General features: G+C 44.0%; 1 protein-coding gene and 1 pseudogene across 1 annotated transcript in view; both read left to right on the top strand.

Moving 5' to 3' along the window:
- The window catches only part of OSTF1 (osteoclast stimulating factor 1), a 625847-nt gene that overhangs the window by 324313 nt on the left and 283727 nt on the right, over positions 1 to 17807 (top strand). Inside the window, exon 5 of the mRNA XM_044060847.1 lies at positions 3497 to 3550. Within this exon, the coding sequence (XP_043916782.1) occupies positions 3497 to 3550 (54 nt within the window). The remainder of the gene's footprint in view (positions 1 to 3496; positions 3551 to 17807) is intronic.
- LOC122793813 lies at positions 16591 to 16748 on the top strand (annotated as a pseudogene).

The following is a 17807-nucleotide window of genomic DNA, read 5'->3' as shown; positions in this document are numbered from 1 at the left end:
AAAAATGTTTACTCGGAGAGTTAATTTAGCAGTAATTATGGGTCCAAGTGAGCATAATGCAAACGAATTTCACATACCAAGTACTTTTAATCCACCTTTGCACAACAGTGTGGCTTTATTTGAAAGAATGTGCAAAATTGATTTTAGGTATTGTGTAGATAGTAAAAAAGTATTAAGGAGCGAATGTAATATTACAAAGCAAGACTGGCAAGCTATTCATGAGATGCAAAAACTGCCACTTAGATTTATGAAACTGGACAAGGGAGGGGGGCTAGTAGTCATGCACAATGATGACTACAAAAACAAAACGAAAAATTTATTAGAGAGTGAGACTTGTGTGAAAGCATCAAGAAATGAGCTAAATGTAGCGTACGCTAGAATCAAGGCTTATTTCAACGATTTGTTCATTGAAGCAAAAATTGACATAAACATGTATAATTACATAACTATGGCTACACCACGAATCCCGTTATTATTTGGGTTGCCTAAGGTACATAAAAGTATTGAAGACTCTCCTATGAGACCACTAGTTGACGCACGTAATAGCATTACATACGCTAGTGCAAAAATAGTAGATTCTATTCTGAAGAAATATATTAGGCAAGAAAATCAGATTTGCAAGGACTCGTGGCCATTCCTAGGTGAGGTGAACAAAATCGAATTTATAGAAGATTTCAACTTTCTGACAATTGATGTAAAGGAGTTTTACACATCTATACCCCACCAAGAAGGGATTGAATGGGTTTCTAATAGGTTACAAAAGTTGGGGGCCCGTACCACTGATATTGGATTAGTTGAAGAACTCTTAGACATCATTTTAAGTAATAACTTTATAATGTTTGATAATGATGTCTACCTGCAAAAAACAGGGGTTGCTATGGGCTCACCATGTGGGGCAAGTTTTTCTAACCTAGTCATGGCATATTGGGAGGATGAGTTCATTTGGAAAATCCCACGTCAAAGAAAAGTTTTACTTTTACTAGATTTTTGGATGACATTTTTGTCATCCTTAAAGGCGATGAAAAAGCAGCCGAAGAAGTTTTAAACTACTTTAATAGAACTACAGATTTTTTGAGGTTTACATCCAGCGATGGTAAGGGCAAGTTTTCATACTTAGATATTGAATTACGAAAGGATAGAACCCATAGTAGATATACTAGTACTATATTTTGAAAGGAGACTTATTCAAACAATTTCCTCAATTTTACCAGCTGCCACCCCTACTACCAAAAAAGATCAGTAGTTAAGGGGCAATTGGTCAGAGCGGCTAGAATAGTGAGCCTTACAACAGATTTTTATTGCAAATGTGAAAACTTGAAAGAGATGTCCTGTAACAGAGGCTACCCCCATGATTTACTTGAGCAACCTGTCAGTGAAGTACAAAAAAGAAATAGAGGGGTCTACAAACCGATTCTATGGCATGAACAAATATCAGACAACGAAGATAATACCCCAACATCTACTGCCAATGACAGGAATGTGAAAAGTTACACACAATATAGTTTTGTGACCCCATATAGTATAGATGCTTGGGAGCTGAGAAACATTATTTACAAGAACTGGAGGTACTACAAAGTGATTCTTTTGTTAGTAAAAAAAAGTTCTCAATCTTCCACAAATTATTTTCAGAAAGGGGAAGAATATAAAAATGTTAGAAAACCAAGCCCCTAGTATAAGTAGAAACCCCGGGATGGCTAAATGTGAAATGTGCAACTATTGTAAACACATGGAAATTGGGCAAACATATCACATTAAAGATAGAAAATATCGTACAAGGAAGAAATTTAATTGTCAATCTAAAATGATAGTGTGCCTAGCAAGATGTCAACAGTGCCCAGTGTTTTACATAGGGAAAACTACTAGGGCTCTAAAAGAAAAGGTTATACGAACATTTGTACAGTATTAGAAAAAAATTAGATAATGCATTGGCTAGGCACATTGCAGAATCTCTTGAACATAAGTTTAAGTTCCAAGTAATAGGCCAGATACAAACAGATGGCAGAGGTGGCCTCGATTGCCTCCTGTTAGAAAGGCTAGAACTGTTGTGGCAATTAAGCACAAATGCTTGCCAGTACCCAGAAATTAATGAAGTTTACTCTATTTTATGTATACTGAAATTAAAAAGTTTAAACAGATGCACATAATTATGTGGTTTTAGTATTTAGTTGGAATTGCATAAAAATGTAAAAAGAAATATGGGGAGTTTTAACAATATTTTTAAACATCATATGAATTAGTGTTAGTAGGAAACAGGTTGCTTCATTGGCTGAAGTTTGTCACATGCATATGTATGGGAGTATTTAAAGTAAGATTTTATGGAATGTTTAGCTGAAGACATCTTTGTATGTTTGGAGATAAAAAGGGCTTTATTAAACTGTTTGCACAGTACTTCCAGAGTGGTTATTTGTGGTCCATGTCCTGGATTAAGCTAACCTTATTGGACTATTTGGCGAGCTACTTGTGTGTTTCTACTGCAGTTATTTGGATTTGTATAATGAGAGGTAGTTTGGAAGCCTCCAACTGCAGTTTTCCATCAATAATCTTTGTCTAGCAGCAACTTGGTCGCTAGTTCATGCTTTTCTTAAACACTGCAAATTAGATGCAACATTAAAGCAGGGATATGCATTGGCCAATGTAGCTGTATCTTTTGGAGTTTCTCTGAATTGTTTGCCTGATGACCAAGGGGGTCTCTCTTATTTTGTATTTATTTATTTTTTTTGCACATTAATGAACTTGTCACTTCAGTGTCTTGAAACAAGTTAGCAGAATCCTCCCCCAAATTGTTTTATTTAGAGCAGGTGTTTTCTTTGTTTATTAGGTTTGCACAACTTAAAAGTACATGCTCTACTTCATATTTTTCAGGATATGTAGATAGTGTCTTTTAAGTCTAGTAGATACATGCAAAGGAGGGGGTGGATGGAGTGAAGCACACTGTGTGGGATGGATGTAATGAATGTCTTAAGTCAATATTTTCACAGCATGGACCTTACACCTACAAATGCTAGTTGATGGTAATATGGACAAATTTTGGATATCTACTTTTAAAGTAGGTACCATACTTTGTTGTAGTCTGATCAGACCTGTAGGTACCATACTTTGTTGTAGTCTGATCAGACCTATCTTGTCAGAAGCATTTGTGGAATCCTGATGCCAACATGTTTTTGTATACATTTGTGTTGAGGCATGCGTGTATGTGGGGAAGTGTCTTAATAGCCCAACATTGGTTTATCTTAATGCTTCTCAGATCCTTCATAGGTATAGATATTTGAACTCCATGTACAGTTGCATATTACTGGTTTATAAATTGTATTCACTATTCAAATTGTAGTCACTGAGACTGTTAGCTTAAGTAGATTTTGTTGGAGCAGAATGTATTTTCAGTGATGTAATCCTGTCATATAAGTCATTCCTGTATGAAAAGAGTGAGAGTACAAGGTATAAAGTAGAGGTAAAAAAAAAAAACTGTTTTGTAAAATTGTTTTTCTGTTGAATTTAGTGACGGAAAAAGCTGAATCAATAGATAATCCTATGCATGAAGCTGCCAAAAGAGGTAAGTTTTTTGTGTGTGTCTGTGTGTCTGTGTGTCTGTGTGTCTGTGTGTCTGTGTGTCTGTGTGTGTGTGTGTATTTAAAGTAAGATTTTATGGAATGTTTAGCTGAAGACATCGTTGTATGTGTGTGTGTGTGTGTGTGTGTGTGTGTGTGTGTGTGTGTGTGTACTTGTATACCTTGCAAATTGAATATGTTAAACTCGTTAAATCTGAATTTGTTGTTTTTCATTTGTTCTTCAATCTGTGGATTCTGATCGAGTATCGGATCTGACTTGACCGCATGCTATAGTGCTAGGATCTGAAAAATCTAAGTTCCTCCCCTACCTACAATGCCCTGCTCTCCCTTCATCTCTCAGATCTCACTTTCCCTCTTTTTTGAACAGCATTAGGATTGCAGTTATCTGAGTTCCTTTGGGGTTAATAAGTAGTTTTTCTAATAATTTCTTTAATATTTTTTCTACTTAGTATAGTCCTTCTTCCCCTGCCCTATGTCTTTATAACCACATGGGTATGTTTCTTTCTGCTTCTGTTTATACTTTCCTTTTCTGTTTTTCTCTCTGTGTGTGTGTGTGTGTGTGTGTGTGTGTGTGTGTGTGTGTGTGTGTGTGTGTGTGTGTGTGTGTGTGTGTGTGTGTGTGTGTGTGGTGTGTGTGTGTGTTTATATATATATATGTATAAAAACTATCTAGTTTAAGTTATTATATCTAAAAGGTTTTCTATTTTATAACGCCCTCCCCATTCTCTACGCTACTCGACTTTTTTTTGCCTATGTCTGATAAACCAGCAGAGTTTACGAAGTGCGCTAGGTGTGGGCATAAAGTCCCTCTTTCCGATGCCCACATGGAGTGTTTGTTTGGGAGCCTCTCACTCGGACTCCTCTTTGGTTTCTGCTGGTTTTAATCTGACAGAAGAAATAAACTGATTCTTAAGGGTCTTCCACCTTTTTCTGGTTCTCTTTCCACTTCATGGGCTCAATCCACCGCCAAGGAACACAAAAGAAAAGGTCCCTGGACAGAGGTTCTTCCTTGCCCAGTGAGCCTTCTTGCAAGTCCACCAAAACTTCAGATTCTAAGCCCTCAGTTCCGAGTTTTGGGGAGGAATCAGTCTTGCTCTGGTCCCCGAGGTTCTTTCTGGAGCCATTTACCTTCAGACTTGCGTCGCCACTACTTCAGTCCTCTAGACCAGCCTCCAGACTGTCTTCTGTTGCTTCATCCGCCAGGTCTTCCTGAAGCCTCTCTGAAGCTGAAGTTGACAGAATGTAGATAAGACTCCTCAAGGCACAAATTCAGTTGGGGGTTTTGCCTGCTCCGTCCCCTGTTGGATTCAGCCTTCTTTTGTTCCCATCTCTCCTTCTCCGATCTGACCGCCAGCTTCGGAGTTGTCAGGTCCGAAGATCCCGAGAACCAACAGGTACAGTTACCTCAATTCAGATGGTTGCTCTGAGTAGCTCAGAAAAACAAAGAACACAGTGGAATAAAGTAAAAGGTTTACTGGTGCATCCGGTACCTCTGCTTACATCCAAGCTAAGGTACCGGATGCACCAGTAAACCTTTTTATTTTATTCCACCGTGTTCCTTGTTTTTTTCTTGGTTTCATGGTTGTTGGATCATTTAGTCTTTTAAAAGTGAGTAGCTCAGCCCTGACTGTCTCTAGTTAGGGTGACTCTCGGATCTGTAGCATGAGCATCTGGTCCAAGGGTTTGTTGTCAGCTGCAAAGTTTTCTGAGCTCGGCACTTGATAGTTCCGCTTAGGCTCCAGTGGGGGTTCCCTCAGATTCCTGTTCGCCATCAGCATTTGAGGTGGTGGAAAGGACACTCCTCCCCTAGGAGAAACTCGACTCTCCCTCCCTCGAAGTGCAGTTCTCCTCAGGAGAGTTTGTGTAAAAGTCATCCATTCGGTCTCCTCCTGGCCAGCCTGCCCAGAAGAGCTTTCAGACTTCGTCCCATTTGGAACACCCAGAGTCTTCAGATACCACTCTGGAGCACCCACAGAGGAGGTTCCTTGTAAGCGTACAGAAGCAAAAGGAGACACATGGATTCCTCCCTGAAATGCCTCACTGAAGACACCAATTTGGAGGAAGGGGAAGGGTCCCCAAGATCTCCACCAGAGGATGTCTCATTTGGAGACATCATGGAAATCCTGCACCAGAAAGGTGGGTGATCCACCCAAAACCTTAACCCAAATGAGTCTGTGTTCCTGGAAGCCTTTGGGTCAGGCCCATCTACATCTTGAGTGTCCTCCCCTGCGGACCCTGTTATTGGTCTTATCTCCCACAGTGTGCCCGGATAAAATCCTTAGTACCCCATCAGATAGACCCCATTGGACTAAGGGTGTCCCTGTTGATGCTATGGTGGTTGTAGCTGCCACCAAGAAAGAGCTGGCACAGGAAACTCCTCTGTTCACCCCCCAAACAGGGAGTCTCAGGCAGTGGACAGGTTCGGGAAGCGGGTGTATACTTCAGCTTCCTTCGCTTTGCAGGTGCTCAGCTATTTGGCATATGTAACCAGACTTCAGAGAGACCTGGTAAAGCTGTCTAGTCTTGCACCAGGGTCCATGTCTGTAGAGGAACAGAAAACTTTTTTTCCTCTGGATTGGCCAGCTTCTTTTCTATAATGAATATGCCCATAAGGCTAATCTCGCATGCGGCAGACAGTGCCTCAAGGGCGGCCGAGTCGGGAATTGCTATAAGGCGCCATGCCTGGATGTGGTTCTGTGATTTCACGGAACCCTTTAAGGTGCCTTTTACTAATGCCCCTTTTGATGTATCATCTTTATTTGGTCCCACGGTTAGAGAGACTCTCTCCCAGAGTGAGAAGGATGGGTAGACCTAGTCTGCCATCAGAATCCGTTTTGCCATCCGTCAACAGTCCTTTTCCTCATGGCAGAGGGGGTCCATGAACCAGGGGTCTCGAGATACCTTTTCAGACAGGCCAAGTCAGCGATCCTGAAGGATTGCCTGACTGTTCATCTCTGGAGGCAGTCGGGGGTGGGGGGACATCTTTCTGTAAACCCAACAGTCTGGGAAGCAGTCACAAATGACCATTGGGTGTTAAACATAATATCCAAAGGTTATGTCATTCCCATTTTCCAAAGTCTGTCTCCACCCAAGTCCCTCCCCAATGTTCCACCCAGTCAGAGGGAGGCTGCAGCCTTGGAAATTTCAAAGCTGCTCTCAAAAAGTCATCTAGACTGTCCCCCAGTACCAGTTCAGATCAGGCATCTATTCCAGATTCTTTTTAGTGCCCAGGAAAATGGGGGACCTCAGACCCATTCTGGATCTGAGAAACCTGAACAAGTCTGTTGCCTATTCAGTGTTCCTAATGGTCACAATTCAGTCCATTCTGCCCTTCCTGCAGAAGGGACTACTGGATGTGCTTGATAGACCTTCAGGATGAATACTATGACATCAAAATGAACAGGTACTTGGAAGGTTTCTCTGCTTTCGTCTGGGAACCATTCATTGCCAGTTCAGAGTACTCCCCTTGAGTCTCACCATGGCCCACAGGATGTTCATGAAATGCATGGCAGTAGTGGCAGCTCACCTGAGACTGCGAGGATTCCATGTGTTTCCCTATCTGGACGATTGGCTCCTCACTGCTCCCACCAGGCATCGAAATCTCATCTGCACCCAGGGCAGGTGATAGACTTCATTGGAGCCCATTTAAACACTACTCAGTGCTTAGCTTTTCTCCCCCTTGGACAGTCTCTCCATGTTAAGACTTCATGTCATGCAAATTCTAAACATTCCTATGCATCCAGCTTGTCTTATCTTAAGAGTGTTGGGCTCTGTGGCTGCCTCCCTAACTCTTGATGTTCATGTTTTACTGTTGCAGTCATCACCTGTGGGTTATCCCTGCTGTGGTAGCCCTCAGCTGACCCGAATACCAGAGTCAACGTTTCTCTGCGTCAGCTGCTGTTGCTTGCTGCCTGACATCAGATTATCAGTGTTATAAAGGAAGGCAGATGACGCCATTACAGCAGTCTTTCTTGCCATAGAGCTCATAGCAGAAGCAGTTTGCAAGTGTGCCAGTCAGTTGCTACCAGAGTTTGAATTACAGCTGAAAATGTCTAAAGCTAAGTACCCCATTGGGGATCCTTTTTTCTTGCACTAACGGATGTCCGAAAAAGTTAACAATTGTATCGCCTGTGGAAAGCAAATGCCACACACAGACTTCCATTCATAATGCGTCACTTGTTTAGGCCCAGGCCACGACGTCCCCCGTTGCCAGTTCTGTGCCCTCTTTAACACGAGAACCATTCGTAGAGCTCTTATTGTAGCCAGGTATTTTCGTCTTCCATCTTCGCATTCCGAATTGGCGTCCATCAGCCAGCAATCTGTACACATTCCAAAAAAACATAAGGATAAAGATAGAAACAGACCACACAAGTCTAAGCCTTCCGATGACACTACTGCTAAGCAGGTTGTCAGTTCTCCGGAATTCTATGCGGTGCCTTCGCAGCCCCTGATGCCCAATTCAGTATCTTCGCAGGCCTCTACTGAGACCCTTTCAGAGTCCATTATGCCGCATAAATCTTCTTTGTTTTCCAAGCCTTTTGTTGTCTCTGCCTTGGTTGGGTCCGGAGCTGCGACACAAGCACCGGCTTCTGAGAAGGTTTTTTGCAGTATTGAATCTAGACAAAAAATTATGTCTTCTCCGACCATGTTTCTCTCAGACCGATGGATACTCTTAGGCCTAGAAGCAAGGCTGCTCCTAGGAAAACTACCTGTAGCCACCATTTTACTCCTGCTCCACCACCCCATGCTCAAATGCTTAAGATGGCAGAGGATCTTATCTCCCTCATCAGGGGTAGTCAGGCCACACCTTCTAAAAGGAAAAGAGACCTTTCTCCTGAAGTACTGACAGAACAGGATCCTGTGGAGTCTGATTATTCAGATTTTGAAGAGGAACAACAACCTCTGACTGCTTATGAGGATTCAAATGCAGATGAATCCATTCCTTCTTCCTCCCAACCAGAGGATCTTTCCTTTGGGGATACCATTTACACCCTCAGGGAACATTTCTACTGAGAATCCCAGGACTTCCTCAGTCAAGACTAAGAGTTTCTAGACCTGAACCAACACAGACCCTTGGCCATCCCTCCTATCTTAGAGGTGGTTGATGATGTCTTCCATGAATCCAGCTTAACTCCTGACGCTCTCCCACCTGCTCCCAGAAATCATGGCAGGTATTATAGAGTACCAGATTCTCACAAATACCGGTACAGAAATCCTGCTGCAGACCCGGAGGTCATTACACAAGGACCAAAAGGAGCTAAGGCTAGTTCTGCAAATAATCCTACTCCTTCTGACAAAGACTCCAGACAGATTGGGAAAAAGGTGTCACCTCTGCAACCTTAGCTATCAGAGCACTCAACTGTCAGTTCCACATGCTAAAATATCAACAACACACTTTGGAAATATTAAAACAAAAGATTTCAACCTTTCCTGACTGTGTCAATTTGAAAGAGTTAGCAGATTTACTGCACTCTACTTGTCAAGTGGCTAAACAGTCTTTACACTGTGGATATGATGCCCTTGAAGCCTCAAGCAGGGCAGCAGTGTCAGGATCTGTCATTAGGAGACGTGCATGGTTGAAGGAACAACCTCTCCCTGATCATGTCAAATCTAAATTGCTTGATACACCCTTGAATAAAGGACTGCTTGTTTGGAGTAAAAGCAGAAGAGGTGCTGATGGAAGATGAAGCAAAATCTATGCAAACAGTAAATGATTTCCTTCAGGTACAACCTCCTAGGTTCAGCAGGAATTTCCCCTCAAAACACTGGTCCTTTCCTGCACCTAACAGACAGGGACAAGGTAAGCCCTGCAGGGACAGACCACCCAGACTCCTATTCCAGGGACAGCAGAGAACCAAACAGTGGACCACTTCCACTCCAAAGGCAGGGAGGTCTAAGCCATCCCTCTATGGCAAAAACTCTCAATGACTACCTCTTCTCCCCTCTACACTCTTTTCACTCACCAAAAACTAGGAGGAAGGCTCTCCCTCTGCAAAGAAAATTGGCTTTCTGTAACAAGGACCAATGGGTCTTAAAGATAATTTTTCAGGGATACAAATTCTCATTCAATGAACTCCCAATTTTAAGAGAGTACCCAGACTTGCCTCCAAATCGGTGGGCAGAGCCATTAAAACAATTCTAAACTCTCATATCCCAAGGGGCAGTATAACCTGTCCCCTCAGATCAAACAGGCACTCTTAACCTCTAGAGACCTCTCTCCCTCCGATCCCCTGTATAAGGGCAGAGTTTCTCTGGTAGGCAGGGCCTGTGCCCAGAACAAGGGCCTTTCCTTCACCCTCCACCCAACCAGGCAGACCATTACCACCAATGCCTCAGACATAGCTTGGGGCACTCACCTAGTAGGCAGGTGCACCCAGTACCTTCCCTGACACATCATCCAGAAGGAAATTATGGCAGTACAAAAGGCTCTGACATCCTTCAAACCCCATCTCAAGCCAGGGATTCTCTTTATCAAAACAAGACAACACCACAGTAATGTGGTACATCAACAAACAGGGAGGGACCCAATGTTACCCTTTGTGCAGGCTAGCCATGAACCTCTGGCAGACCGCCACTTCCATGGGACTACACCTGATAACCCAATACCTACCAGGGATCAACAACACCCTGGCAGGGCACTTAAGCAGAAATTTACTGGACCCCATGAATAGCAGCTCCACAGAAAAATCTTTTTACAAATCACTCAGGTGTGGGGGACCCTGGAGGTGGATGTCTTTGCTTTGCATCTCAACCATCAGCAGAAAAAATATGTACCAAGGAGCATCACCACCTAGCGTGGAAGGTGGATGCCTTGACCTTCCCTTGGAATACCCCCTTTGTGTATGCATTCCCTCCTGTTCCTCTTATTCCAAAGGTACTGATCAAAATAAGGTAGGAGAGACCAAAGGCCATCCTCATTGCTCCAGATTGGCCCAGACAACATTGATACCCCTTTCTGCGCAGCCTGACCTTACAGCCTGCCAGGCAGCTTCCCCTGATCTCAGACCTCTTACTCAAGTAGGGGGGGGATGCTGCACCCAGACTTGCAGACTCTCAAGCTGTCAGCATGGCTAATACCCTAAAGACAAACAAGGGGCCCCTGTAAAGCAGACGGGTCCTAGACATTATCACAGAGGCCAGAAGGCCCAGCACCAGAAAATCTTGCACCGAAAAACAGAAAAGATTCTGCTCCTGGAGCCAGTCCAGAGGGGGCAATACCTCACAACCTTCCATCCCTCTTATCCTGGACTACCTAGCCGAGCTACTTAATAGTGGCCTCTCCTTCTCCTCTATTAAAATCCACGCCTCAGCCATTTCAGCTCATTTTCATACAGAACAGCCCCTGTTCTCCCATCATTTGATTTAACATTCCTTAGAGGGGCTTCTACTATCAGACCTCCCAGAAGGCCACCCACTCCAGCCTGGGACCTTAATTATGTTTTGCAAAAACTAACTTTACCACCCTTAAAACCTGCTGCTTCAGCAGAACTAAGATGCCTCCCCTGGAAGACTGCTTTACTCCTAGCTATCACCTCAGCCAGGACGGTTTCAGAACTTCAGACACTGATGGCCTTTGAGGCCTTCATCATCTTCCATGCAGATAGGGTCTCCCTGAGGACTAATCCCTCCTTTATGCCCATGGTGGTATCTAGTGTAACTCTCAGCCAGGCCATATATCTACCCACCTTCTTTCCTAACCCTCAAAACAAGGGGGAAAGAATTCTGCACTCAACGTGCACAGACAGCTCAGATGCTATCTGGACCATACTAAACCCTTCAGGAAAACAGACCAACTACTTGTCAACTTTGCCCCAGGGGCAGAGGGAAGTCCATTTCCAAATGAATATACCACTGTATCCATTTCTGCTACAGATTGCAGGGGAGCCCCCCCCCCAAGTCTATTCGAACCCATTCCACTAGGGCAGCCTCCACTTCCACAGCATTCTTCAGAGGAGTTCCCACCAAGGACATCCTGGAAGCTGCCACCTAGACTTCTTGTCCATACCTTTACCAAGCATTACCATCTACCTCTATTTTTTAAGGCTAGGGCAGGGTTTGCCTCTGCAGTTCTGCAGGGCATGCTGACCCATTCCTAGGTATCTTACTAATCCTACCACCCCTCTCCTCAGCTTTGGGAATCCTCCCACAGGTGATGACTGCAACAGTGAAACACGAAGAACATAGTACAGTTGTGTACACTTACCATAAATGTAGATGTTAGAGTGTACTCACTGTTGCAGTCCTGGTTTCCCACCCTCCTTCCCCCTTATATCTTCTTTCTTTAGGGAGACATAAGTTTCTAATGGTGGCTTTTTAGCCACCAGGACCACTTTACCATATTTACTCAGGCCTCTGACTGGTTATGACAAGAACAAACGATGTAATGGCATCGGCTGCCTTCCTTTATAGCACTAACAATCTGACGTCAGGCAGCAAGCGACAGCAGCCGACGCAGAAAAACAGTGACTCTGGTATTCGGGCTGGCCGAGGGCTACCATAGCAGGGATAACCCACAAGGGATGACTGCAACAGTGAATACACTCAAACATCTACATTTATGGTAAGTGTACACAACTGTACTCTCCTACAGCTCATCTCCACATGAGAGTTCTTCAACGGAGTTCTAGCAGTTCAGTGGTCCCTCCTTTATTACCCTGTAAACCATCCAGTCAGACTATCTCAGGTATGCAAGCAATCTGTTCTCTGGTGGCTTCAGTCACAGATCTAGAAAAAGGTTGTCCCTTTGTCCTTCCCCCTCCAAAGTCCACTGTGACCACGGAAGCCTCCCAGCTCGGGGGGGGGGGGGTATTACCTGGGGCAGACAGTCCAGTGCTCCTGGTTCCCTTTAGAAACCAACTTGGTATCAACGTCCTGGAAATGAGAGCGGTGCTTTTAGCATTGCAAGCCCTTCATACTCCTCTCCCCTCAGGAACCATTGCAATACAGACAGACGACATGTCCATTGTTTAGTACATCAGCAAGCAGAGAGGAACCAAGTCTTACCCCTTATGTCAAGAAACCATGAGGTTGTGGCAATGGACAATCTCCTCCAACTGCTTTCTAGTGGCAATGCATATTCTGGGGAAGTGAAACATTCTATCGGACAGGGTCAGCAGGACCATTCTGATGCCTCATGAGTGATCTCCGAACCTTTCAGTTGCAGATACGATCTTCCAGAAATGGGGTCAACCTTGCTGCAGTCTCTTCGTGTCTCCTTCCAACACCAAATGCAGAGAGTTTTTTGCCTTCATCCCTGCTCAGGGAGAGTAACCAAGAGATGTTCTAGTCCATGCTTGGCCCCCCCTCAGTCTACTTTAAGCTTACCCCCTTTTTCCCCTCATTCCCAACTTGCTTCAGAAAGCTCAGAGGTTGAAGAGCAGAGTCATCTTCATTGCTCTCTTTTGGGCTCGACAAGTGTGGTTTCTCTTCCTTTGGTCTCACCTAGTACGTCCACCATGGACTCTGGATCCCATTACAGGACTCTCTCTCCCATCCTCCATGACATCCTCACCAAGCTCTGTCTAACCTGAAATTGACTGCTTAGTTGCTCCAATTCCGTTGATGGCTAGAAATCCTGGGCTTGCTTTCCCCAGTTAGAGAAATGTTAGTAGCAGCACATAAAGCTTCCACCAGGAAAGTGTATAATAGCAAGTGAAAGAGATTTTCTATTTAGGCCCACTGAAATCAACTGGATCCATTTACAGCTCCGTTCCTGCTGTGTTAGATTTTTTAGCATTTTCGTAATGGAGCTAGCTTTTCCACTGAGAAGGTGCAGCTGGCAGCTATCTCGAACTTTCATGTTGGAGAAAATTCATTACCTTTGGCCTCCTCCAAGTTGTCCAAAACTTTCCTCATGCTTCTTTCTTCTTTGTCCACCCATTAAGGATCCCACTCCTCCATGGGACCTTACCATGGTTTACAAGCATTGGTTGCACCTCCCAAAAAAACAGAAGCATTTGTCATGGAAAACTGCTTTCTTAGTAGCCATCACTCTAGCTAAAAGAGTGTCTGAACTTCAAACATGATCTCTCAAGCCACCCTATTTGGTCTTTCACAAAGATAATGACATTGCATACCGACCCTTCTTTCCTGCCAAAAGTTGCTTCTGAGGCTAACCAGGTTGTCAGTCTTCCAGTTTTCTTCCCTAATTTCCAAAAACAAAGGAGAATACAAACTCCATATGCTAGATGTGCATAGACAAATATGTTTTTCTTTGCATAGGATTATTTGTTTCATCCAAGACTAAATTTGGGAAACCAATTTCCAAAATTACTCTGGCAAATTGGATTTACAAGCTGCATTTCACTGGTTTACTTTGTTAGAGGAATGCTTTTGTCTGTACCCATTAAAGCTTATTGCACTAGGTCAGTATCTACTTCTGCTGCTTTCTGCTCTGTAGTTCCTACTGATGGTATTTGCTCTGCAGTTACTTGGTCAGATTCACAAACTTTTATATCTTACTATAAATTGGACGTTATTTTTAGAAACCGGGCCCCCTTTGTTCCTGCTGTGTTCCAGAATATCCTTCCATAAGGACCTCCCAAGATTTATTTAGCTGGAGACTGTGTCCCACAAGTTGAAGACCAAATGGAAAACAACAACTTCAGATAAAGAAATCACGTACTTGAAACATTCCATCTGAGTTGTTGCTTTTTCATTTGTCTTCAACCTTCCCTCCCTCCATCCTTATTCCAAATTCTTCCTCTCTGGAGTCCTTGCAGATGTTTTTTTGGTCACTCCTGTATCTGTGTTTAGCTCCTGAAGTACCGTTGTTCCATTCTATTCAGGGACATATGTTTTTACTTGGTATACATATATATATATATATATATATATATATATATATATATATATATATATATATATATAACATAGTTACCTTGTGAGCAGCAAACTCAATCTGAGGGATGAAGGGGAGAGCAGGGCATTAGGAGTAGGGGAGGAGCTCACATTTTTCAGATTCTACAGCTATAATATGGCAAAGTCTGATCCGATATTGGATCCGAACACACAGGTTGAAGACAAATGAAAAAAGCAACAACTCTGATGGAGTGGTAAGTATATAACTTCTTTTTTTTATAAAGTATATAAAATATGTGGTACATTTAGCCTCTGAAATTAGCACAAAACTTTAGTAATAACTTACGTTTTGGGGCCTTCAGACCACATGTAACGTATATGGTGGTACATTGGGGCAGTGGTTAGCATTGCCCCGTCATAAAGCTTTGGTATTCATCATAATATTCACTGTTGACTCTTGAGATTCCAGCAAATAGAAATCTGATGGCTGTCCTATTTTCCAGGGCTGTTTACTTTATTCCCTCCTGGCCTTGCAGACTCCCTTCCACATGGACCTATTGTTTTTTTTTTTTTTTGGAGTTGTAGATGACTGTTTCTAAGGTTAATAATTGTGTTAGGTGTAGAAAATGGATTCCCACAAAGGCTTGCAGAAACTGTCTCTCTTACCTGGGTACACAACTCAACTTGCCCAGTTGTCTCTGTGTGCTATGTTTAACAAAAGAACATTTAAATCACAGGGCAGAATTTGTCCAGAAGTACTTGTCTCTGCTTGATCTTCCTCTGACATCCTAAAAAAAAAAAATGCTCAGAAAAGAGTTTGAGGGAGAAGAAAATTTGGGATGCTGATGATACCTATAAGTTGAATAGCCCCCCCCCACCCCCCCCACCCCCACACACACACACACACACACACACACACACACACCAGTCTGGAAGGCACCAGGAGCAGCAGTGACTCAGCAAAACTAACACCTCTTCCCATCCCACATACCCCATTTTAAACCTCCCTGGTCTGCCCCCTTTTTAATGATGGGAGGTAAACTGGCCTTCTTTGTGGAACAATATGAGGCCATCACACATGAAGAGTGAGTCTGAAGATAGTAAAACATGGGTACAAACTGCATATGTAAGGAAACCCATCATTTTTAGACATTCCACAGGTCTTCAAGGATCAAATACATCTCATCCAACCTCCTACTAAAAGACTTACCACAGGGAGCTGTAGGGATGGCACCAAAAAAAAGGGATAACATTTCACTCCAGACTGTCCATAGTCCCAAGAAAAGAAGGGACTTGACCTGCTCCCCCCCCCCCCCCCGAATAAAAAATTTCCTAAAAGTTCCAGGATTCAAAATGCTGGCTTTGCAGTGTTGTCATCTTTTACTGCTGCTGCAAGCTTACATAAATGCCTAACTCCATATACCCATAGCCAGGATGGACAAAACAGTTCCTGGTATTTAAAGCAGAGATTTCTCACTACCTTTCCACCTCTTTTCCCTTTTGCTTGTCTGCTGGTTCATAACTGTTTGTCAGATTGCTCCAATACAAGTCAAAAGGTCTGTCCTATGCCTCTCTAAAGTTACATATGCCTTTGGCCATTTCAGCTTGCCTGCCACTAAGTCCATCTCATTATTCCTAGTTGTTTGTTGAGCAGTTCCTTAAAGGATGCTGGATTTTAGGTCATACACTCCATCATAGGAAATTGTTTTGATGAATTGCCTCCTTTAGACCCTCCTGCTTCCATTGCCCACATTTTTGTCTTAAAATACCACATTACTGGAAGCATTAAATGTGAGAGTGTTCAATCTCGCCGTTTGTTCTTACACATGGGTGTCGGAGCCGATCCTCGGCTCCGAGTCAGACGCTTAGCAAAGCTCTGCATCCAGAAGAAGCTCGAGACCAACGTATCTCCCACAATTCCCTCTGTCTTTACCTCAGATCTAGTTTGCCGCTGCAACTGATTGCATCGTTGAAGAGCTCTGAGCCAACTAACAGATAAGATATAGTTTTTTTTCTAATAGGAATTTCTTCTAAATTCTTAGAATTATTGGACTTATTTAGTGTGTGTATGTGTGTGTGTGTGTGTGTGTGTGTATGGTCTGGTGGTTCCGTCTACTAATTTATAGTGTTTTTAAGGCATTTATAATTAGTTTAGGATTCCTAAGGCCTACCCCACCTACTAAATTTCGGATTTGACTTAGATTTCCTAATACTACCTAATATCATCGCTTCTCGGCCCTTTGGCTAAGTTCAAGTGTAGTGATTACTTATTTTTTGACTGTGTTTTGACAATTTTTCAACTCTGATTATGTCAGAAAAGGTTAAGTCAGGCTTTAAAAGATGTCAGTGCGGACAGAAGATGCCTGTCACCGACAACCATAGCTCCCGTGTCTACTGTCTTGGCCCTCTCCATCTTCAGGAGGACTGCTCCATATGTCATTCCTTTAGTGGAAGGGTCATGACAGATAGGCGCAGGAAGCTTATGGACAGAGGTCTTTTAAAGCCTGCCTTCCAGGAGGCTTTAGACAAGTCAGACCAGACTTCTAAATCCTCAAAGGAATCGAGGACTTCAGAGCCCAGGTCATCGGCTCCAAGTACTTCTTTTAAAGTTCATTCACCGGTTCCACAGACTTCGGGACTGAGTATCGCGCTATTGTCTGTCACCGAACCTCGGGTCTTGGAACCGGTGACAGAGCTTCCACCTCCGGCTCTTCTGAGGTCGGCACCGTCCTCGCTTCCTTCGACGTGGTCTTCCAGGCCTCTCTCCGACACCGACGTAGATCGTGTGGTGCAGAAGCTGATGGAGAACACGGCCCTGTCCAAACTCATTGCTGTCTCCTCTCAGTTGGTGTCGAGACTCGAAGGCCTTCCCTTGTCTCCATCTGACCCTCCTCCGAGACCTACTCAGCCCTCGGAGCTGGGGGATGCTGATCTGCTGATAGTGGAGCCCTTGGTGCCGGAACCGTCCCTTTCTCGGTCGGCACCGTTAACCTCGACTCCGTCGGAACCACTGCCGGACTCGCGGTGCCGACTATCTGTCCTGGGTTCCGGGACCGAGAGTTGAACCGATGTTTTGGTGCCGACTCTCCCTCTCGGCGCCTCGGCACGGATCGCTTCGGCTCCGTCCTCAGGGTCGGTGCCCTTGGCTTCCGCGTCGGAGATACCTCCGTGTTCTTCGGAACCGAGGGATTCCTCGGCTCGGGGTCCGGGGGCCTTCGACCTTATGAGGAAGGTATTGTCTTCCCAGACAACTACTTCAGCAGAAGCAACTTCTCCCTCCCATAAAGGGCCGTTGTCCTCTTCTGCACCTACGACTACTCAAAAGCGTCGAGCACCAGTGTCTCAGCCGCCCCCAGAGCGAGCCCCTTCTTCCTCGGAGGCTTCATCGGATTCCCCCCCCGATGGCGTCCCGAGGAAAATATTGTGCAAGAGGAGGCACTT

The sequence above is a fragment of the Protopterus annectens genome, chromosome 2.part0 (assembly GCF_019279795.1).
Source record: "Protopterus annectens isolate FY-2018-M chromosome 2.part0, PAN1.0, whole genome shotgun sequence".
Taxonomy (NCBI): domain Eukaryota; kingdom Metazoa; phylum Chordata; order Ceratodontiformes; family Protopteridae; genus Protopterus; species Protopterus annectens.
The sequence above is the reverse complement of the archived record's forward strand: the minus strand, read 5'-3'. Positions and strand labels throughout refer to the sequence as shown.